The 24,229-nt window shown below is 44.8% G+C and overlaps 1 protein-coding gene across 6 annotated transcripts in view; it reads left to right on the top strand.

Annotated features, from left to right (window-relative positions):
• Positions 1–4,505: 4,505 nt before the first annotated feature.
• The window catches only part of NRG1 (neuregulin 1), a 170,371-nt gene continuing 150,647 nt past the window's right edge, over positions 4,506–24,229 (top strand). For all 6 annotated transcript variants that reach the window (XM_085528921.1, XM_085528920.1, XM_085528919.1 and 3 more), the window contains exon 1: positions 4,506–4,983. In XM_085528921.1, coding sequence (XP_085385047.1) covers positions 4,764–4,983 — 220 coding nt within the window. In that variant the 5' untranslated portion in view covers positions 4,506–4,763. The remainder of the gene's footprint in view (positions 4,984–24,229) is intronic.

The following is a 24,229-nucleotide window of genomic DNA, read 5'->3' as shown; positions in this document are numbered from 1 at the left end:
GAATTGCTCTGAACTTAAAGATTTTTATTTTGTCCTGAGTGAGAGTATCTGCACAAAAATTAAATGAATTCTCCATATCCATTAAAGATAAAGTAAATTTTAGTACACCACGATGAGAGCACAATGTGAGGATGAAGCACTCATCAGTGGAGTATATGAGCATCAGTGGAGTATATGAGATTTGTCAGTCCTGTTTGTGCTGGAGTTTACTGCCTTGTAAATGGGCCTGCTAAAATTACTCCTCTGAGCAGATTTTCACTTACTACATCTTTTAATTTACTGTATTGTCAGGGGCCACATTTGTGGTTATAATATGATAATATTTAGTACAGGAAGAAACATCTCGAGTTGTGCCAGGGGAGAACTAGAGATTAGGAATAATTTCTTCATGGAGTGTGTGGTTGGGCACAGGAGTGGGCTGCCCAGGGAAGTGGTGGAGTCACCATCCCTGCAGGTATCTACGAGATGTGTGGATACAGCATTTAGGAATGTGGTTTTGTGACGGAGTTAGTGTTAGGTGATGGTCTGACTTGATGAGCATTAGAGTAGTTTCCAACCTAAATGGCTGGATGGTTCTATGTTTTCAGTAGTGTGTAGCCTGTAGAAATTTTGCACTCATACATTTATAAAGAAGATAAAGCTGATGTCTACTATGCTTTTTCTTTTGTTCCTTCCACAGTGACTGTTAATGTCACTAGTACTTGTGATTAGAAGATCCAAAAAGTTCTGAAACTGTAAATTTTAAAGTATTCATTTCTCTTGTTGTGACAGTTTCCTGAACTTTCACAAACTGAGTCCATAAAAGTTGTTGGTAAATTGGAGACTATCAGTTCTTGTTTGTAGCAATATATATACAGACACATGTACAAACAACTCCAAAGTGTGCCATTTCCTGAACAGAAACGTTAATGGGACGTCATCACCTGTCACGATTGCTGACGTTGCCAAAGATGTTGGTTTGTCAGCTTGACCTTTAAACCGCTCTTAGGATACTTTTGTGTAATCAAGATTTGCATCTTCAAAAATGTCAGTAGAACAAAAGCTACTACTGTTGTCCTGACTCAGCTGAGCAGATGTCAAAGATTTGGTACTTAGCTGCTAACATACTTTCAAGTACAACTGAAAATGAGAATGTATTTTATACACAGTTACAATTAGAACACATCTTTACAATCTATTTGTGTTTATGCTGATGTTGCATCCCATTTTCTTGATGTAAGCTGAGTGGCAAAAAGTGGTTTTACTTTTATGCAAATTTAAGTCCAAAATATGACTTACCTTCATGTGTTTTAAGGGAAAATCAAATTTAGAAAAAGAAATCAGCAGACCTTCAACTGCATGAAGAACAGCCTGAGGCTGGGCCTAACCCTACTGACTCAGGAACCAGTTTGTGCAAAAAAAAAACAGTCCCTAAACACTTTTTACTCTTTTTTTTTGGTAGGGTGTTGAAATCTCAGAGTGGCTGTAGCTTAGTTCCCTTTGTATGAGCGGTGTATTTGTAAAGAACCAGAAGAAAATCAGATTGTTGACATTGTACTCGACTGTTTGTTACTCTGGTGGAGTCTTTATTTATTTTTGTATACTGATCAGTCTCGTTTGCCCTGCATTGCATTTTGTTAAGATGTTTATGTAAGTGAAAAATCAGACTCAGCAGCATTCTGTGTTCACTATGCATGACGTGAATAACTGCACAAAGCCCAATGTAGCCTGACTGCCAATAGCTGGATGAGCTGGGGCATACAGAGCTTTGTTTCTACACTGAAAAAGTTTGCATGAAGAGAGCAAGGAGATCAGAAGTTCCACATGTGGTCTCTAGCTGCTACATGTTGGTGACAAGTGGACAGCTGTCTCCTACCTGTCCTACAATGAAGTGTTGTGTGTGCTAATTTCACTTCTGTTCCCCAAGTATCCATGTAATCTTCAGCAGGCCATGTGACACATCATCTGAGATGCAGTTATAACTGCAAGAAAAGTTGTAAAGGATCATATCCCTCTATTTCAGAAAGTTCAAAATGGCCTTTGAATGTGGGAACTGATCAAGTTATCTAGGGTCTCTAGACTGAACTATGCTATAGCAGCTGAAAATATTGTGCTTTGCTGCATGCTTTCTGATCAGCTGCTGTCAAGCCCACCTTCTACCACAGTGGAGAGAAAAAGGCTTGGTCTTTGTTTTTTGTTTTGTTTTGTTTTGTTTGTTTGTTTGTTTATCACATTTTTAAGTTAGTTGCTACCAACTCTGATAAAGCACTTCACAGCTGGCAGCACTTTGAGATGGAGACAGACTTTGGTATTAGAAGTTTGCCTCTCTAGCAGTGGTGTGTACAGAAGTAAACCTCGCCTTTTTACTGCAGATCTGTGACATATTACCTAAAATGAACCACATTCTTCCTTCTGGAAATAATAGGCTTACTTTAGGGACAGACTTCTGGTATGTTTTCCCAGTAAATTACTCCAGTTTCTGGCAGAGACAGTACTAGGTAGAATTTGGCATTTCTTTAATTTTAGATCAACCTCCAGGCTTCTGGGGTCTTCTCACCATAACAGGCGCTATAAAAAGGCCAGTGATGGCAGCCCAGCCCATGTTCTGCCCAGGGCTCTGCTGATAATTATCCGGGATTATTATCTAATAGTGGTGAACGTATCGTGAAGGTAATGTTTACCTTGAGCACACAAACTCCGCAGAGGACAGAAAGCCAGGTCACAGCGAGATTATTTAACAGCACACTCGGTCACGGAGCAGAGCCTCACATTCAGCCAAGGAGGGCTCGGTCCTTGCGGACTAGTGACCTCTTAAGGAGAAATAGAGCCACTGCCGCCGGTAGCACCGCCGCCGGCTGCGCCGAGTCGTGCTGTACTGTGCTGTGCTGTGAGGTTCGCATTCCGTCCCCTCCCCACCCGCGGTTTATTTCTTCATTCTCAGTTCAGCACATTTACGAAAGGGTGCTATAACACTGAGTATTAAGAAATATATATATTAAATTAAAAAAAAAATGTTGCTGAACTGTACTCAGCAGCAGGTATCTTCTAGAACTTTTGGAGCCAAGAATTGCCCCCACATCCCTCGTGTGTGTGTGTGTGTGCACATGTGCGTTCTGATTCAGTCACTGATGCTGCACCACGAGGCCACTTTGGATGTCTATTTTTTTTAAAAATTTTTAAAATTTTTTTTGCTTTATTGCTTTGCAGTCAATTTTGCACACCTCTCTTACCATTCAAAAGAGATATGAAGGTTTTTTTGTTGTTGTTGTTTTTGCTTGTTGGGTTTGGGTTTTTTTATTTCCTGTTGTTGTTGCTATTGGTCCCAAAGTCCAAATGCAGAAATCCCAGCATCAGTGGTTATCCACAGCCTCCTTCCAAAGCTTCTTGCTCCAGGGGAATATCTGGAAAAACTGAACCTTAAAACTTTCACTCAGAGCAGATAAGAACTTCATCGTGTGCTGGTTTTGTAGTGTTGTTGGGATATAACTCGGGAGGAATACTTATTTATTTATTTATTTTGCAAAGTTTTTTATCAACTAACACTGAAAAACAGCTCTATAGCATCTTTTGTACACGGTGGATGTTGCAGACCTTTTTGCAGTGTGAAGGATATGTAGAACAGACTCCTGAAGAATCAGTCGCTAAGAACTGCTAAGCACCAATCCTCGATTTAGGCTCTGATCCTATCTGCTTTTCCACATTGCATGACCTTTCCAAGCCTACGTGGAAAACCTTCTTTTGAGGGGTTTCAAGTAATCTGTGCGGATCCCTTCTGTAACTTCTCAGAGTATCACGTTTCCTGCCTAATGGTGCAATTACCTGCACCAGCAGGGAACGTGGCTCACATTAGCCAAGTAACTACACACTGAGATTATTGGACAAGTTTAAGAGATGACAGCAAAGTTCATATCGGTGTTTTTCGGCTGCCGCCAGTACTTCAGAGCTCTCTCAGGGATCGTTGCACCGGGTGCGCTTTCTTGTAGGAGCCGCTTTACCGGACCCACTCTCGCTCACCTCCCGGCGGCTTAGCACAGTGTCATAGCGCACGGGTGGGAACGGATCCGCACTGCCAGCACCCGCCGCTGAGGGACCTTCCTGTGGCAGGATCCCCGCGCTCGGCACCAGGTGCAGCACTGAACTCCAGCCTTGCAAATCCCCTTTTCCCCGAGCATCCGCCGCAGCCGGGGGGTGGCACCGCCTCTAAACCCCGCAGGAAGCTACAGCTTAAGCAGGTGCGTAATGGGAGCACGCAAGCACCCTGAGGACTCACCGCAGCTGCACCCGCCTTTCGCTCTCCCCGCCCCGCGCCTCCCCGCGAGGCCCCCGCCTCTCCTCCGGACCTGCCGCAGGTCGCCTGCCGGCAAAGCCGCCCGCCTTCACGGCGAGCACGGGGCTCTGCCGGCCGGCGGGGCGGCCCCGGGCTGCAGCACTCGCCTCCGACCCCCGCCCCGTCCTGCCCTGCCCTGCCCCGCCGGGACCGCCGTGCCTGCGCCCTCCCCGGGGCTGGGGCCGTGCAGGCTCCTCCCGAGAGCAAGCGTGTAGTGCCCGGGGCGGGCATTAGAGCGGCGTGTGCCGAGGGGGTGTGTAAGTGGGCTGGAGTTTATTATTATTATTATTGTCAATAGGAAAGAAAGGAGGGAAAAAAAAAAAAAAAAAAAAGGGGGTGGAGGAGCGGGGAGGTGGGGGGTGTGAAAGGAAAAAAAAAAAGGGCCGGAGAGGAGTTTCCAAAAACTTCCAAGGAACTCGTTGCTCCAAGTCCCAGGCGGAGGCAGCGGGCGAGAGCGATGCTGGAGCCGCGGGCGCTCCGAGAGTCGACGGCGGCGGCGGCGGCGGAGGGGACGGCCGCGGGGACGGCCGCGGCGACCGCGGGGAGCGCGGGGCCGCCCGGAGCTGCGATGGCCGAGAAGAAGAAAGACGGCAAAGGCAGGAAGGGGAAGAAAAGCAAAGGGCCCGGCAAGAAGCCCGCTCCCACGGAGGAGGGCGAAGCGCCCGGCTCCTCCACAGGTAAGCTCTCGGCAGGTGCGGGGGCCGCCTGCGCGGAACCACAGCGCTCTTCCCGCAGACGTGGGGCCGATCGCAGCGGGCTCTGCTGTCCCGGCTCCCGGCCTGGCCCAACCCGCCGGGGGCTGTCCGCGGAGCGGCGTGGCCGGAGCTACTCGGCTGCCCGAGCGGGGCCGGTCTGCAGCCCTCCCTCCCGCCGACTCCAGAACTCTGAGCGGCTCTCAGCCAGCTGTTGCTCTTCTTCTCTTTTATTTCTTTATTGCTTTTTTCTTTCTTCCTTAGTTGTTTTTTTTTTTCTTTTTTCTTTTTTCTTTTTTTTTTTTTTTTCTTTTTCTCCCCGGTGGTGGTGGTCGTGCACATCTCCCATTACAAAACGCGTTTTCTCTCCCTTTCTTTCCCCAGGAATCACTTAGCTGAGTTGAACAGATGGCAAACTTTCGTGCCGGGTATTTTGTTTAAACTCGCAGCTATTTACTCAAGGATGATCAGAGAGGACCTTTTGCTCGTTTAGCAGCACGTGTTGTTTGTCTTATGCCTCTTCCGTATTACATGCAAGAGTTCATGCCATTAAGACCCTCATTGTAGGTGTCCACAGGCTCGGGACTCTGTGGACCTACCCAAAGGCAGGGTTGCAGCCATGTGAGCCGCCTCACTTGCTGTAGTTATGTATTTCTGTCGACCAGACACCTCAGTCAAGGTGAAGACTCCTGAGCGCTGTGCAAGTACATGATGCTTTTCCTAAAGTGCTCATGCTATGCCACCTGGTTTATCAGAAAGCTTTGGAAGCGCATGCGTAGAGAGAGTTTTTGCAGCAGCAACATGTGCCTGGAGTTTTTTGTTAGACTGCTGTTGCTGGTGGAAAATTATTTTAAAAGAGCAGAGTCAGTTGCCTGATTTGGCTGTTTATTTGCTTTTTTATTCCACTAAATGGAGAAACAGAAAGCCCCATGGGGCCAATTTCTTTAAATATACCTGAGTTAATTCTGCTTAGTGCATCATGGCCAATGTGATGCAGCTCTAGGCTTTAATCATCAGTCCTCAGGGAGGATGTGTGTGATTCAGATGCAGCAGGTATCCCTTTGGGATAGTAATCTTTAAAACCTTTCTCTGCATCCTCTCCTCTGTACCTTTTCAGAGACAGACATCCCTTCCCCCAGTATCCCACCCCATTCACCCAGCTTCTGCTCAGCAATGGATGTAAATGAAAAACTGGGGGTAGAGCAGGGAAGTTTTCCGTTGGTCCACCAAGCTGGGGACAAACTCTTCATTTGACCTTCTTACAGTCTCTCTCTCACTCTGTTAGGAGTCTGTCTCTTGCAGCATTAAAACCTCTGGCAAACTTATCAGTGACAGCTGGGCTATTTGTGGTGTTTGGGGTTTTCTGTTTGTTTTTGTGGTTGACATAGAAAACACGAAGACAGTAACATGCTGGAGGATTTATGACAGGAAATCTCCGTCAAGGGAATGTGAGGGAGGTAAACTTCTGACTGTGCACACCTCAGGGTCTGACCATGTACCATCCCATTCTTGTAGGAGTGCTCTCTGCTCTGTGGGCAGCTTACTGTCTACAGCAGAGCAGGGCTGCTGCATGCATGAAAGACACGGACAGTCTCTGGTGGCTGGGGCAGGAGATGCAGCTGCCTTGGGTTGGGCACTTGTGCCAGCCAGTGGGAAGCATAAGAAAGAGCTGCCAAACCATAGGGGCTATCATTGGGCAGCCCAGCCAGCCTGACTCTGAACTAGACAGAGGTTTGGGGACTTCATAGGGAAATCAGAGTAATAAGAATTTGGAGGATGTGTTGGCATTTATCACCTGGAGTTTGTATATTTGCATTTATCTCAGGTGCTGTGGTCTGAGCATGTCTGTCATGGAAAGTGTTTTGCCTGAAACACTGGGTTCTCAGGCTTTGCTAAAAGTCCTAAGAGCTTGCATACTGCCAAGCCAAAGTGGGACAGTGTTTTAAGCAGAAAGAGTCTAATTTTCTGGCGAGTGTTTAACTCAGTTTTCCAAAGTGCCAGAATGTTTCTGCTGGTATGAAAGAGTACCCGCCTCTATCCATACCTGACATTACTAGTCAAAAGTTTCCTGTGTGGGCAAGAACTGAGCATTCTTCTACCTTATGTAATTAAAATCCCACTCCTTCTGAGATGAGTGTGTGCGGTAATTTGCGTGTGTTGCTAATCCATGTGCAGTGATTGCAGGTACAGTATCTAATGAGGAGATTGAAATACAGAGTAAGACATCTCTGTACATTTGACTCAGAATGAAATAATGTCATGCTGATGGTGTTGCATTTATAAGTCATATCTACCCTCTCATTTGAGGATATATTCTGTTTTGGGGAAGCTTAGAAAATGAACTAGTTCTTCAGAAGAGAAAGACTGTAAAGATTTGTTAATGGAAAATGTAATAGGGCAGAAGTTATGCATTTCAAGCATCTGGCTTCTTTTCTCTCTGATCAAGCACATTAGAGCTCAAATTAATAACTGGGCTACACACATTGACTCACACTGTGTACTGAGAGTGATACGAAGATATCCCGACTGGTAGATTTGTCCTTTTCACTAATACCATTTTACAGGGAAAAATTAGGCACCTTATTATCAACGAATGTACTTAGGATATGCAGTTCAAGAAGTAATAGAACAGTTTTATTTTTTAGTGACCTGCTTTCTTAAATAGAAGTAGATCAGAAAGCATTGTTTTCTGTGCTGCATCCTGCTCCATCAGTAGTTTACCTCCTCCACTCATGGGCTTCCTTCTATTTGAAAAAGCAGCACCTTACAGCTAAGCTTTATGATTTGTGCATTAGTACTGAAGTCCTTAACAGTTCTAGAACTTTTTGTTTTGTTTGTGGCTGTTATCCTGATTGTAGCTTCAGTAGGCTTAATTGGCTTATTTCACGTTTTCCTTCATTGTCTTGTCAAGAAGCATTGGTTTACTGGAAAATAGACACAAGCTTAAGAATCAGCTTTATTATTAAAAAAACAAAACAAAACAAAACAAAATGAAACAAAACAAAATGAAACAAAACAAAACAAAAAAAAAAGGTGTCTTTTTGCTACATTCTCTGACAAATAATCAGGGAGCTCCAGAATTACTGTTAGAGAAGATGCCTAATTAGAGCATTTAAAAAAACCAAAAAGTATAAGCAGGTTTGGCCTGCACTGCTTGGCTACACAGTGGCAGCACAGAAAAAAAAAATCACTTTCTTGTTTTCTATTGCCCAGGTAGAATCTGGGCTCTGGGCTTGGTAACAAAAGCTTGGGGAGGCCCATGTTGCTATGGTTTCTTAGTCACTAAAATTATGTAAAAGAACATTTTCCCCCTCACTTCAAATGGTCTTGAACAAATTGATTGTTTGCATGAAGTCCAAAGTGATCATATCTTCCTTCAGCAGGGCAGTCCAGGACATGGTAAGTACAGGGAGTGGAAAACCGAGGAGGGAGTATTAAGAATTGACAGAAGCTTGCAGCTTTTCTCCAGATGATTTCACCGATGTGCTGTGCCAACTGAGTGTGCAGACAGGCTCAACAGATCTACCAGCATGGTTTCGCAGGGCACTGTTAGTGTACTTGAAATGGCATGGCAGAGAAACCCCATGCAGGGAAGCTGAAATTGTGGTGTGCAGCCTCCAGACCTGCCTTCATCAAGGCACTGCTCCGAGCTCAGAGTGCTGTTACAGCACTTGTCAGGAGTCTGGGATTTGGCCCACCACAGAATCACAGAATCATTAATGTTGGGTAACATTGCTGAGGTCACCAAGTCCAACCAGCAGCCCACCCCTGCCATGCTCACCAACCACATCTCTCAGTGCCACATCCACATGGTTTCTGAACACCTCCAGGGATGGTGACTCTACTGCCTCCCCATGCAGCCTGTGCCACTGCATCAGAAGAAAGTTTCCTCATATCCAACCACATCAGCTCTTGAGTCTTGACAGACTGATCTCAGTGTTGGACCCCATAAAGGGGTGCCAATGAGGTGAGAGAAAAGAATCAGTCTAGGGAAGATCCCTCTGTGGAAGACATGTGTGTTGGTAAACTATGTGGTGCACCAGCTCATGGCTGTCCAGCCTCCTTGTCAAGCATTTTAAAGAGGCTACAGGGCTTGAGTGGAAAGAGAATGAAGGCCATGAGCTATTCTAGAGAAGAACGCTTTGATGGGCGTAAAGATTGAGCAGCTGACTCTGGGTTGTGCTGGCCACTCTTTTGTTCAAGCAGCAATGGCAGGAGTAGCAGAGGTCTGTAAGCAGCCAGTCCAGAAAGACAGATTTGATATGGGGAAGAAGGATGAGCAGCATAGATGAGTCCCAGTCATCTTTTCAGTGAGGTGACCTCAGAAATATGGTTCTGAACCCATCTGTGTTTATGGAGCCCAGCAGATGGAGATCAGGGTCGCTGGCACTGAAAATAAGTACCTCTTGGTGAGAAATTTAATGTGGTGTTGGATGAAATGCTGGACTTTTGCAACTGCACAATGGAATAATTAGCAAGTTCAGATGAGATGGGTGCAGCTGAGCATCACCTTTGACTTCATCCTGTTTGCAGGCTTAGTTGGTGGAGGAAAAAATGGCATTGGTCAGACTGAGGACCATGGTGTAGTTCAGGGCTTGGCTGGGAGAACTCATAGCTTAATCCAAGAGTTGCTAAATTTAAATTGATACTCAGCATTCATAAAGAGGGGTCAGGAAGCAGGTCAAGGTTTTAGCAGGAACCAAAGACAAGAGCCCTGGAGGTGGCATGAGAGCTGTGGTTTCTGGTAAAAGCTGTCCAATTCTAGATGAAAACCATTGTTGGAAGGTATGGCAACTTCTCCTGGTGTTTCCAAGCCAAAGTATTTAGGCTCTACTGGTATGCCTGTACATTTTTCTGAGAGGAAAGCCTCTCCACCTGTGTGCAGTGGCTGAATGCTCCAAACATTCCACACAATCTTCAGAGCAATTTTGAGAATGAATCCTTTAAAAAGCATGTGAGTATGTTCATGTTTTGTGAATAAATGAGATTAGTCACCATTCAACCTTTTTTGACTTAACACTACAAGTACTACTTGACCGTAGCCATGGGAATGCAAATAAAATTGTGAGGACATAACAGTACCGTTGTCCAGTCAATACTACTTGTGTATAGAAGGACATTCCCAGTGTCAAATGGATACAGAAACCGTTGTGAACTTTGTGCAAATATTGGTGGCTGGGTAAGGCTAAACAAAATTATTATCTTTGGTATAGAAATGCCAAGATCTGCTATGCTATGTGGAGATTTTAGAACATCAATGCTTGGCAAAGCTGAAATTCAACTCTTCACAATTGTGGGCTTCTCTTCTTGGATTTCTGGAAGTGTACTAGCTGTAAATGAAAAGAATAACAAAACAGGTTGAGGCAGCTCTCATGGGGAAAAAAAGTGGGGGGGTGGGGGGGGGGGCAACATAATTAATTTGTTAGAAGACTTTTTCAGCACTGTTTGGGGGAGCCACAAAAATCACAGAGCTGCTGAGCATCCTTGGACAGGAGTTTAAGCTTTAGGCACCTCAGTGGCGATTTGTGGCTCTGAAAGAAAGGAGAGCAAAGTGCCAAACTGTGGAAAATTTTCTTGCAGCCATCTCCCTCCCCCGTCTCCTCCTTGTAATCTGTCCCTAAGCATCCGATAGTCCTCTGGGGCAGGTACTTACAACCAAGAGCAAAACAGCTAAGAACAATCATCTTGCAGAGTGTCAGAAGCTCTGGAAATGCTATGAATTCTTACCAAATCAGTGTTTTGTTAACACTCCAAAAGTAACAAGAGTGAATGTGCCTTTAACAGTACTGATAGTTTATCGTGTTCCGTTATGATACAAGAAAACAAACCAAGTGTCAATATTTTGCGTGAGTCATTCTAGCTGTACAAAGGACTGCCACAATGTGCTTGAAGTCTTTCAGTTAACCCTCGGTCGCTCCCGCAAGTACCCTGGGTGGCTGCAGGGGGGTGGAGATCGTGTTACAGCCCCAGAAAGCTCGCGGTGAAAGACCTGTGTTGGAAGACTGAGGGTGCCCGTGTTGGGATTTGTAGGCAGGAAGAAGAGGCGCGGTGAGGAAAGGAAACGCACCTCGTTGCTTTCTCAGGGTGCCTTTGAGCGATGCACGTCTGTGTCAACGCTGCCTAAAAAATAATAACGATGACCAAACTTATAGCGAACTGGGGGAAAGGGAGCCCCCTGCGTCCCGGAGCAGAGATCGGGTGGTGCCGCTGCCGGCGGCGGCCGCGAGAGGGTGCGGCGGGAGCGCGCTGCTCCGCGCGGGGAGCCGGGGGTGCCGTGCCGTGCGGGAGCCGCGCTTGTGCGGGGGAGGCAGTCGTCTGTCTGTGGGCGCCTTGAACAGTAACGGGGGGCTATGAGAGGATGGCAGCCTGGAGAGCAAGTCTGTGTGTCCCTCCCTTTCTTCTTCCCTTCATTCCTTCTTTCCTCGTTTTTCTTTCTCCTCTTCTTTACTCTCTTCCTCCCTTCCATCCATTTGTCCACTCTGTCCGTGTCTCTGTTAGTTCTTCTTTGATGTGTCGTTTTCTTCCTTCTTTCTTTTTTTCTATCACTGCTTTCTTCTTTCTTCTCTTCTCCATCCCTCCTTTTCCTTCCAACTCTTAACCCCTTTCCATCCAGCCTTCCACATTTCCTTCTTTCCATCCTTTCTTTATGCTTAACTTCCCATAATGGAGAAAAAACCAAAAAACAAAACAAAACACATAAAAGGAACGTTAAGGCAGCAACAGAGAGATTTAGCAGATTCAACACAAACCACAGCTGAAGTAACTGCTGGTAGTTTAGTTGTACATAGAACACTGCTTGTGTCTGTATTTGCATTTCTACCTGTGTCATTTCTTTGAGAGCATTAGATTTGGGGAGAAACAGGCCAACTTTGTTTACTGTGGACAGCTTGAGTCCTCCTAGTTCTGATAGAGCCTATCAGCTTCACAGGTCAGAGATTAAGAGAGTGATATTAGTCTAGTTGTGAAAGTTCATTTGGGAATCTTTCCTCATTTTCCCTGTGCATCTGTTTCTCAGGTTTTATGAGCTGATGGTCCTTCCACCTCTGTAAGCAGGGGGAATCCAGGTCAAGCAGTTGGGGCTTGGCATTCAGCACTTGGACTCAGGCTGAGCCTTGCTCAATGGCTTTCTTCTGCATTAACAGCTTTCATTTCACCCCTGAGTCAACCACATGCCATGTCTTATGGCTAATGGTTAATCCCTTTGAAGACAGTTACAGAAGCATGAATGCATACTTGAGATGACTAAACAGAGTCCTGGTAACATCCACTTGCACAGGTGATTGATAGAGGTTGTTCCCACTGCAGCTACTGCCAGAAGAGTTAGATTTTGAATCCAGTGCTCGGAGATTACGCATTTGTGCATGTGTGGGCTTGTGTGAATTTTATCAGGATTTTTGGCTTCTACAGTGACAGAGTCTTTAGTTTCCCTTTGGAGACATCCACTGGACTCCAAATGTAGAGGGGAAAGAAAAGAAAAAAGAAAAAAAAAGAAAAAAAGATCTTATTCTGACAATGTATTGCACTTGTATATGAAGCAATACTGAAAGCTACTCTGAGTTATTGCATTATAATTGGAATAGAGCCAGTTAATTCCATGAGTACTTCTTCACATGTATCCTTGAATTGTGCCAAGTTAAACTGGTATTGTGTCATTGTAGTGCTTTGAGGTTTACCTGAAGTCTGCACCCTTCAAACTCCCATCACTGAAATGAGCTCAGTTGAGAACATGCTCCCCTTGCCCAGGAACCTGCATGCTCAAAGCCGCACCACATCAGTTTGGTTCCAGAGCAGAAACCGAGTCTCCCAGTTCTGACTCTAACCTCTTTCCACAAACCACCATGTTTCCTGATGTGTGACCATTCTAGAGATAAGAACACACTGAAAACACAGACTCATCTCACATTCTGTTTTTTGGCACATGGAAAGATTCTTTTCCCAGTTTCTGGAGGGCACTGTCTATTGCAGTGGCACTGGTCACACGGAACAGTATTTCAGTGGGAATAATATGACCTGTAAAAATTGGTGTTCTAGGGCTGCCTTGGGTTGCCAGTGGCTTCTTTCTTGTTGTTCTTCTTCTTGTTTTGTTGTTGTTCCCCCCCCCCCTCCCCCCACCCACCTTGTGCTGCATTTCTGCAGTGAATCATATGGTTGCCAGCATCCCATGTCTCACCCTGTGAACCATATCAGCAGTGTCATTTTTATCTCAAAAGAAGTTACTTTTGAAGATGGTAGCTAACATGAAAACATGTTTCTGGTTGGACCTGTTCTTGGAAAGAGTGGACTGGAGATGCAGAGGTATAAAGGAAACTAAAAACAGTGGGAGCTGCAGAGAATGAATGGAGCTGCCAGCACACCAGTAAGGCCAGGTAAAAAGCACTGGAAAAGCAAACAAAACAAAACAAAACAAAAAACAGAAGGCATTTCTACATTGGAAATACTTGCCTGGGCATGTGGGAAATACTCTGTCACTCATAGAATCTGAGGCTGGGATTGATATCTTTTATGTGCTATACCTCAACCAAAAGCTCTGGCATGAATGCAGACTGTATGGGTGAGGTTTCCTGCGTTTGACAGGTCTCTGGTTCGACTTTCTGCACAAATTATTGGCAGGCTTAACTTTGTAGTTTCCAGCGATCCTGGCTTCATGTTTTTGTTGTTGATGTATTTTGTTTTGAAGAATGATTTTTCTCTTCAGCGTTGTGTATGGCACTTGAGGAGGTGGTGCAAGTGTGCAAAAGGCTAGGATCAAATAATAGATGGCAACAGAGACTATGGAGAAAAGTAGTCAGTTGTCAGCAGAACTGAAGCTGAGGCTTAGCACAACTTTGCTTGGCCACGTGAAGTATTGTCAGGGTCAGAAACTGGAAAACTATTTCAATGAATAAGTGGGGAAAAAAAGTTTCTTTTCTAAATAAATTCATATGGAGCTACTTAAGACAGATAAATACCCTTTTTAACTCTGGCCCACTCCTCCTTCCTTTTCCTTTATTATTTCTCCCATCTGTAGGCAAGAATGCCTCTCACTGCACTCCATCCGCAGTTTTACAGTGAAGACCATTTGGGTGAGGAGCCTGGGCAGAGAGTCATGGCCCATCCTTCCACAAAATGATCAGCATTTCTCCAGTAAGGTCTCTCTTGTAGCTTATGTCTGTTCCACAAAGCTGGAAGTGAATGCTCAGAACTACTAGTGTTCTTCCTCTTATCCTCTGACTGCTTTCTGCCCCATCCGTTCTCCAGATCACACATGAATAGCAAAAGCCACTGACAATAATCAGATTACCTCAAGTCCCCAGGCAGAGTATGTCTAGTTTCTTGTTTACAGTTGAAGCTGTACCTAGCAGCAGAATGAAGGCAGAGCCTGGTACTAAGGAAACGCCATCTTCCCCATTGGCCACAGGAAAAGAGTATTGTTTCTAAAAGGTAGTAGCTTAATCTCAGCATTTTTTCATAATGGTATGGAAATAATTGCACTGCTGCCAGTGACACTGGTTCATCTTGGGAGAAATTGCTCAAGAGAAATTCCCAGGACACTGAGGACAGTAGAGGATGGCTGAGTCCCAGGGTGAATTGTGAATGTTTCTCATGGTTCAGACTAGACATCAGTGGCTTTCCTTTAATTCAACTTTGCTTGCGTCATCAAAGCTGAAGTAATCCATCAAGTCTGGATATCTCTGGATAGTTCCTATCCAAGGTATTTTTCAGACTTGGAGATGTGAAGCTATACATTTCTGGTAGACTCTCTCCAGTACTGAAAGCTGCTCAATGCTTTGACATGGTGGCTGTTCATGCTCTGCCATCTCCACCCTGAGATGGAGTAGCCCAGAGGGTTCCCTGATTTATAGCAACATTTGAGTTGAAGTGTAGCTCTCCTTCCCATGGTCCCAGGACATTTAGTCACTTTGCAGTCTCCAGTGACATCAGATGTAGGATCACAAGGCAGACCACTGTCAGAGTTTCCCCATTTCTGAGCTACAAAGAACATATGTGCTTTGGAGAGCCCTTGTACTGTGTGTGTAAGTGGCAAATAATGGATTCTGATGCCAGCGTGCTTTAGTGCAGGCAGCTCTTCTTAAATGCATTCCAGGAACCTGAATGCATGGGACAGGTTGAAATAAAAGTTGCCACTGATTTTTAGTTGCACTTTCAGAGGAAAAACTGCTTCCATCAGCTGGCAGAGGAAAGCCATAGGCAGGGCAAAGACTAGATGCCAGCTGTAGCAAAAGCATCTGTGCAATTGAAAGGGGAACACAGTCCATAGAACAGTGGCTCAAAACATTATTACTTATTATAGGTAGTGGTGGATTGACTGTGTTCATACATCTGCTTGTCCTGGGCACAGTAAAGTCTTGCAAGGAACCTGATTGTCCTTCTTGCTTGCAAGCTAGTAAACCTGTCAGGAATGTATGAAACTCCTTGAAAACCAGGGAGACTGTTTGCAGAGCTCAATCTCAGAACTTGCTTAAGCATTCAGATAAGTGGAGGTAGCTAGGGCTGTGTGAGAGCAGAAGGTAGCATGCCTACAGTTAGATTTCTTCTTCTCTCAGCATGCATGGGTATCTGTGGATTCTGAACCTCCTGGGTGTACTTCAGCAAATCCCGAAAGGAGCGCAGTGAAAATGCAGTCAGTGGCACTGCAAAATATGTAAACTGAGAATAACAAATGGACTTCTGTCCTGCAAAAATAGTATTTGGAAGAAATTAAAACACTGCACTGGATCACATCTGTTAGCCTCAAGATGATAGGGAAAGAAAGACAATTGAATTAAATATTGAAAATTTTCTTCTAGGGCTAAAGTTTAACACAGCCAGCCCATGAGGTCAGGAGCCAGTGTATCTCTAGGTGTGTCTGAATCTTTTTTATCTTATCCTTTTTATCTCAAAGGATTGCTCTCTTTTAACCATTCCACTCTCATCTATGTAGCTTTGGCAGAAAGAAAATGAAAGCATTTTTTTTTCCCTTTAGAGTTACTCCAGAATAAGATTAGTGCAAACATATATGCAGGCTTGTGTAGACACACACATACACACTCTCATGACTGCAGCAAGAGAGGAGTTAATTTTCAGAAAGTTTGAGGGCTTCTAGGGTTATATTACATCAGTGAATTCCTCCAGTGGTGAAGTGTCATTGAAAGAAAAGTCTTCTTTTCTAAGCCATTTTTAACTTGTCGTTCCATAAAACTCTGGAGCTTCTGGACCAGCCCCCCTCAGGGAGTGGTCCTGTGAAATGTGTCAACAGCTGGATGGCACAGAGTTGGAAAGCACTGCTGCCTTTAAAGAACAGAACTTGTAGCTGCTGTGAGAAAGCAGTGCATTTTCCCAAATAACTCTCACTTCTGTGTTACAGTTTCTGAGAGGAACAAGCATGTATTCTTTTGATAGTGTTAGGAATCGAGCTTTTCATAGAAAAGCAGGAATCTCCCCACCATGCATTCAGCAGGGAAGTGCTGAAATGTTGAGTGTAGTGGGTTCCCTTTGATATATTATTTTTAAAGCTGTAGTTGGTTAGTGACTCCCATTACACATGAAAGAAATACCAGGCAGATGCAGGATCATCTTGTGTCATGATGTGTTCCACAATTTTTCTTGCTCTCAGTTGCATGGGAAAAGACACTCCATTTCCAATCAATCCCAAAGAACCCAAGCATAAATAAAAGCTGTAAATTGCTTTGCAGCTGAGGGATAAGCAACAACTTGAGAGATTAAGAACTAGTTTGTTAGCAAGGCTGTTTCCATTCATAACACTGTGGTGAGCTATAGTTCTAGCTAGCAAGTAGATAAGATAAAAAAGGTAAGACAGGATTATCCTGACGGTATTTGCACACACTCCTCTTGACCGTCAGCAGGGCAGTGCTAGCTACAGTAACACTGCCTGAGGTCTTCAATCTCTGCTTGGGTGAAACACCTATTTATCTGTGCCAGGTTCCCCCAGCGTCCAACCAGGAAGGGAGAGAGGCAGCTTGCACATCTGCCTCTCACCACAAAGGCTATTGAGTATGTCCAGCAATAGCTCCTCCTGGTAAGGACCTGGAGGACCTTGCCACAGTCAAGTATATCACCGCCTGATTTGTTCTGTGATTTGAGGTTCAACACAGCAAAGTGCAAGGTTTTGAACTTGGGCTGGAGGAATCCCAGGTATATATACAGACTGAAAAGAGCAGTCCTTGAGAGTAGCCCTGCAGACAAAGACCTGGGGGTCCTGGTGGATGAAAAACTTAACATGAGCCAGCAGTGTGCTCTTGCAGCTCTAAAAGCAAATGGTGTCCTGGGCTTCATCAGAAGAGCAGGGACAGAGAGGTGATTGCCCCTCTCTACTCTGCCCTTGTGAGGCCCTATCTGGAGTACTGCGTCCAGGTCTGGGGCCCTCAATACAAGAAAGACAGGGAGCTGTTGGAGAAGGTCCAGAGGAAGGCCACAAAGATGATCAGAGGGCTGGAGCACCTCCCTGCAAAGACAGTCTGAGGGAGCTGTTCTTGTTCAGCCTGGAGGAAAGAAGCTGCAGGATGACCTCATTGCAGCCTTTCAGTACCTAAAGGGAGCCTATAAACAGGAGGGGAGTCAACTCTTTGAAAGGGTAGATAACAGCAGGACTAGGGGGAATGGTTTTAAGTTGAAGGAGGGAAGATTTAGGCTGGATGTCTGGGGGAAGTTCTTTACTGTGAGAGTGGTGAGGTGCTGGAATGGGCTGCCCAGAGAGGTTGTGGATGCTCCATCTATGGCGGTGTTTGAGACCAGGTTGGATGGGGCCCTGGGCAGCTTGGTCTTGTATTAAATCTGGAGTTTGGTAGCCCTGCCTATGGCAGGAGGGTTGGAGATTCGTGATCCTTGAGGTCCCTTCCAACTCTGGGCATTCTGTGATTCTGTAATTTTCTTCTTTTATCTCTTCCCTGACACTCACTATCAGCCATCACTGCAGATGGGATGCCAGGCTAGCCCAGCTTTTGGTCAGGATAGTTGGGTGCTGGAACATGCTTGGGGATGGAGTGTGGAATGAGTATGTGCTTGAGAAGGGAAAAAAATTGGGCGTGGAGAATTTGTCAAGCAGGAATGTAAGATATGCACTTGACCAGGAATTAATACATCAGCAACTCATAGAGCCCATCCTCCAGCAGCTGCCCGTTTCTCATGTTCTCGGTGCTCTGGTGCTTGCTGCATCACTTTCCCCAGCACCACCATCTATATTTCTAACAAACTACCTTGCCTGGATCATGCTGTACATAACGTTTCTAGGGAGGAATGTGGGGGTGGAAAGACCATATGAGGTCATAAAGTTTTTGTGGAGATGCAATTTGATCCAAAAAGTGAATTACCAGGTGCTTCTTCAGAGAGGGATTGGGGTTTATATTTAAATACGTCATTTAAGAAGGCCTTGTGCTCCAGAAGAGAATCAATTCCATTTATTCTCTAAATGCAGATTTGTTTTACGGTAGCATAATTCCAGGATGATGTTTAAATTGATCAGTAGATTGAACTTAACAAATTTATAGGGGGGGGGGGGGGGGGGGGGGAAGGGAAAGGACAAAGCTACATGCCATTATTCCTAACACTGAGGGTTTTAGCAGCATTGTGGTTCATGAAACTTTAAATAGGCAGTACATTTCAGATGCTTTTTTTTTTTTTCAGAAATTTGCTCCTCTCCTTTACCTTGCAGAACAGGGAGGGAGTCAAGGTGCTGTCCCCATACAGTACCAGCACTGGAACTCATTGGTACAGTACCAGGGTTTATACATCATCGATCAAGAGGCTTAAATCATAAAGGTGAGGGGTGGAGGAGTGGTGGCTATCTATCTTTGATAGATAGTGCTCTGCAAATGCTGCTGCCAGAATGGATGTTACCTCTTGAAGAGGTTTCTTGTAACAGTAGGTTTATAGGAACAATTTTACATTTCTGTGCCTCGCAAGTTGGGGTGTAGCTGTGAGGTAGCTGGGTTTGTTCCTGGTTCTCAAGTGGACGGAGCTGTTGGAAGCACAGGTTGTATATTAGTTTGGGCAGTGTTTCTGAGCAGCAGAACTGAGCCATGCTCTCTTGCCCCCATGCTCAGGCATCCAGCAGGAAGGATTGGCTGGAGGCAGTAATGGCACTGCTCATGCATGTTTGGAAGGCAAGTGCCTGCAGTGAGAAGCCTGGTTGTGCAGGGACACCTGGAAAGCTCATCCAGATGAGCTTTTAAAGTGCATTCACCAAGCCGTATTCAATCACCACTTGGATATTTTTATTATTTTTAATCTAGCTCTAAACTGACTACAATTAGCATCATTTTATTTTTACCACCCATGCACTGTAGTTTAACTGAAGAACACAGATTAACACTTCGAGTTAGTTCAAATAAAGTTTTGCTGTCCAGCATTGTCCAGGCAGCCCTAGAATGCCACTTGGTGCTAAGCTTGAGATGATTCTCCCTCCCCACCTGAGTCCCCAAGGGAAAAGAGAGCCCCAACCCACAGCTCTGCTGTGGCATGACACTGAGGAGTTGCAGGGAGAAGGCAGCTTGAGAATGTGTTCAAGAAGAGAGGAGATGTGGTAGAGAAGTGCGTATGGGGAATTGACAGTTGAGGATTTGTAAAGCTGGATGTCAAGATGCAAGGGAAGAACAAGGAAGGAGGGAGGGAGAGAAGAGAGACTTTGGGAAGCAAGACACAGCTGAGAAATGGGGGTGCAGGAAGAGTGAGGGGAGGGAAAGGGTCCATTTTGGCTCAGTGGGAGACTGGCGATTTGGAAGGGAGGGAGACTGAGGCATGGCAAAGCTGTGATGGGAGTGGAATGAGTATGACAGGGAAGGAATCTGGCCTTGGGGTGGAAGCAGAAGGCTGCTCCTGCAGATGACAGAGTGTAGATCTCCTTCCTCCGGGGTCAGCAGGCAAGATGACTTCACTGGTCATCCTCATCATCTCTTCCCTGCCTTCGTAGCCATGCTGTTGCCATGTGGTGACCATGGCAACCCAAGTTTTTGACTGGCTGCTCTAAGATGGTAGCTGTAATGACAGCGGTAATGAGTATTGACGGAGGGGAGGGAGAGGAGAGCAGCTGTGGAGCAGGGGAAGTTGCCTGAGTACAGTAATCGTGTTTGGCAGGTCAAGGGTGAACCGTGGCCTGCGGGAGTTGTACAATGCCCAAGGCTAGCAAAGTGGTGTTATAATAAACCCCAGATGTTTCCGCTATTTACAATGTATACGTTATGTTCAAACCTGAAAATGCATCCTAGGATCTGGTGGGTAGGGAAACAGTTATTAGCTGCTTGGAAATGACTTGTTGGTAATGTATCTGTTCCCCCTTGATATTAGCTGTTGCCTGTTTAAAATATAAGTCTTCTAAGGAGAGACTCTCAGGAGCAGCCCCTTTTTCCCTTTTTTCTTTTTTTCTTTCTTTCTTTTTTTTTTCATTTTTTTTCTCTCTTTATATCTTTTTCCTTTTGTTTCCCCCAAACCAGTGGTTCCATGTGACTGCATGAGTAACATCGCCATCCCCCTTGACAGCTTTCTGGGAGAGCCTGGCCTGGGCACTGCAGGCTGCTCCTGCAAATGCCTGTGTGGGAGAGGCCCTGCTGTCAGGCCGGGAGAGCAGCCAGCCGCAGGTGCGCTGAAAGCACCATTTAATTTCCCCAGACTAATTGTTTTAGAGCTCAGAGCCAGAACCCGCGCAGTGCGTCACAGGCCACAGCAGAGCCTCAGCAACTTCGAGTAAGAACTGAAGAGGGGGATTTAGCTGACTGAGCTTTTAAGTCGAAGCCATGGCTTGTCTACGAGAGCAAATTGTTCGACTAAACTGTGAATTTACAGCTCAGTGGTTGCTGTGCACAAACCCTCCAGGTGCTCAGCCCTACAGCTGGTCCAGGCCAGGGCTCAAAACATCCAGGTTTAGAGTGAATTAGTTCATCTTTGGGAAAACCTGGAGCTGATGATTCCTGGTCGGGGCTCTGAGCTGATCTGCTCTGCAGCGAATCAAGGCAAAGCAAACTAAAGCCACCCAAGCTCTGAATGGAAGTGTTTGCTTTGATGTTTTATTGGATTTAATTAACACAGGCAAAACACACACCTTCACGTAATCCTGATTAACCTCTTACACAGGCCTCGATCCCCCTGGGTCAGGCCACACCATGCCAAATCTTGTGTGTGCCTTACCCATGCCAGTGGAGAGCTGAGGGGCTGGCGTGTGTGTCAGGAGTGGAAGAGACATGCTTTGTGTGAGGCAGTGGGAAAGCCCTGCTGAAGGTCAGGCAGACTGCAGGGAGAATGGCTGGCAGTGGAGTCCAAAACTGGATGTGCTGGTTTGGTTTATTTCTGCGGAGAACCCTTCTGGCAGCGTTCCCCAGGGCGTGTGGGAGAGTTGAGCAGTCACTCAGCTGCACATCACACAGCTCATGTCATTTCATGATGAGGCTTTTGGGTCTGAGCAGAAGGGAACCTTCGAGGCTGGGGAGCTAACTATGCTGATTTTGACAGTTTCTGCCAAGTTTTTCTTCCTTGTTCTGTGTGTTTGCCTCAAACACTCCCTGTGCAGCTTTTCCATCATGAGCCTGCTGTGACTTCTATTAGGGGCGATGCCTTTTTTTCCTAAGCTTTAATGTCCTCCCACACCCTGAGTGCCTTCCTTAGAGAGATTTTCTTGTATTCCAGCTCTGATGGACAGCTCCCTGCCTAGCTATCCAGTCTTACAATATTTCACATCGCACCTCGTGAAAAGGGACACAGTATATTCTGCCAGACTACCCACGTGATGCTGATGCTCTCTTTACCTCTCCCTGGGTCACATGCAGTCATTACCATGCGCCAGGGACTGTTCATTTTGTCAGATTTGCTGCTGCCCAGTTTAAATTGTGTTACGGCACTCTATTCTGCAGGCAATGTTAGATGAATGTACTGCCAGTGGTGACTGAGTGCAAAATTACCGTGGCTATGTGAATTTCTATCCCATCCCATGAACTGTCTTGCCAACATGGAAGCCAAAGTGTAGAAAATTCATTTGTCTGAGATCTAAGAACGCTTCACTACTTGAGAAAGGTTTCTCAGTTCTCTTTGTTTTTAGCTATTCCAATGTGATGACTAATTTGTTTATAACGAAGTTGCTGAATTAAGAGTTAAAACAGCAAAATATCCTCATTTTTCTCTCTCAGTCCATATCAGAAAATGAGATGCCTCTTCTTTTTTAAGGACACGATGGCCATACTTAAATGTGACTCAGAAAATCACTTTCAGTCTTTATTTAGTGCGTGTTGAGTATGAATGCAAAATATGTTTTAATACACTTTCTACTTCTTTCTTATTCATCTAGCAGATTCAGCTAATGTCATCTAAGAATTCTCTTTCTGTCTTTTAATCTTCATCCTTCTGCAGAATAATCAGTTGGATAAAAAATATTTCAGATAATACAATATTTTCTAAGATTAAAAAAAAATAAGAAGAAGAACTCATAGTGTGGTTATCTGAATGTTCAGTTATATAGCTGACTTAATGGAGGGCAGAGACAGTATATCCTTGCAGATTAGAAAACAGAGTTACCAAACTGAGAATAATGGCTATGCCTAATAGCAAGTAAGAGGGCTGTAGTAGTAACTGAAACAATTTTTTTTTTCTCATTTGTTTTTCTTTTTATGAAAAGAATGGAATACGGAGAGGAAGAAGATTATTAAAACCTGTTGTTTAGATCAGTGCTTCCTCTGATTATTTCAGTTATGTTTAAGACTGGGGAAGGAAGCCCTGGGGATTAACATCTGTCAAACCTCTCACTGCTATCAAAACAATTCCACCTCATGAGCACTGGAAAATGAAAAAATGAAAAACTTCGCTTTTTCCTTTTCCTCAAAAAGATTGTGATGAAGTGACAGGGGAGACAACAACTGGAGGTATTTTGCCTTTCTTGTTATGGAAATATGAGCTTCCGCAGTTTGACGTTGTGTTTGGTGTGTGCTTAGTGAGTCCTGGAAAGGTCTGTGAAGCCTGCAGAAGGAGGTGCCAAGCACTACAAGAGGAGACTGCCACTTTGTTGTTGTTTTGCCAGATTTCAGTCCTCCTCTGTCCACATCCAACTTATTTCAGAGCTATCCATGAAAATGGCTTTTGGCCCTTTCACACTTCTGTTATCACACTGTTTGTGTTCACATCCGCTCACTCCATCATGAATGGATTGATTCTTCTGGAGGTTCCAGGAAAAATAAATAGTTTTTTTTATGCTGTTTTTAATTAATCCTTGGAGTATTCATTTACTACTGGATGTTCATGAAGCTGGTGAGATAAAATACTCTGCAAAAATATCATACATGGAAATAATGACTTTCAAAGTCTGTTTTAAATTCTTTCCAGAAGCAATAAAAACGACTGAAAGATTAAAAGTGAAAGAAAAAAATAGACGTTCACTGTACTAATACTGGGATTTTTATTATTGTTATTACTTCTTTCACACATGCTATGTTTTATAACATCTCTTAGTGGAGAGACTGAGATTCAGAGCCAGGTAATACTGTGAAAACACTGGGCATCTCTTTTAAAGTGCTTTTCTGGGTTGCTTTTCTCCATTTTACTTAGCTATCATGGTGTTCTGTGTGGCTGCTTCCTACCAACGTTCCCTTTGCAGCCAGAAGGGGGACTCAGGATATTAAATTTCAGCTGATGCACTGGAAACATACCTCATGTTCTTTCTTCTCAATGTCACTTTCTCATACTGTTGTGGCTCTTTCTTGACTTCCTCCATCAATCTTTCATGGCTTTCATTTGCATAGCTGTTATTACTACATGTTTACCAAGGTAAGACAAATTTTGAAGAAGGAAGTACTGTAGTGCTAGAACATATGACTGGAACCACGTTGCAGTCCACCAGGATGAGGCTTAGATATGCCTTTTATTTGTTTATCAGAGGACTTTTCTATGCCTGTCATGCCAGGTCTCCTGCAGTTTCATCTTGTCCTCAGTGTGTTGGTAGAATCCCAATGAGCAATTAACAGGGAATATTTTGGCAATTGTGACACCCTAACAAGTGGAAGTGTTTTGAGACCCAAGAGAGTCCTTCATCTGCTGGATGGACTTTCAGACTATTATACGAATCATGATGAACAGAATAAATGGGTGATCCTAAACAGAAATACTGATGTTACTCCATGAAAACAGCATTAGTGAAATCAGCTGGATTTTAATTCTCCTGAAGAGTGAAAAGACAGAGGTAAAATAATGTGGTAGAAGAGCCAGATGATTTGCATATATCATTTTACATGCACAGCAGACGCATCTTCTTGCTCAACGTGTA

Source organism: Coturnix japonica, chromosome Z (assembly GCF_054131305.1).
Source record: "Coturnix japonica strain WE chromosome Z, WE-NBRP24, whole genome shotgun sequence".
Lineage (NCBI taxonomy): Eukaryota > Metazoa > Chordata > Aves > Galliformes > Phasianidae > Coturnix > Coturnix japonica.
The sequence above is the reverse complement of the archived record's forward strand: the minus strand, read 5'-3'. Positions and strand labels throughout refer to the sequence as shown.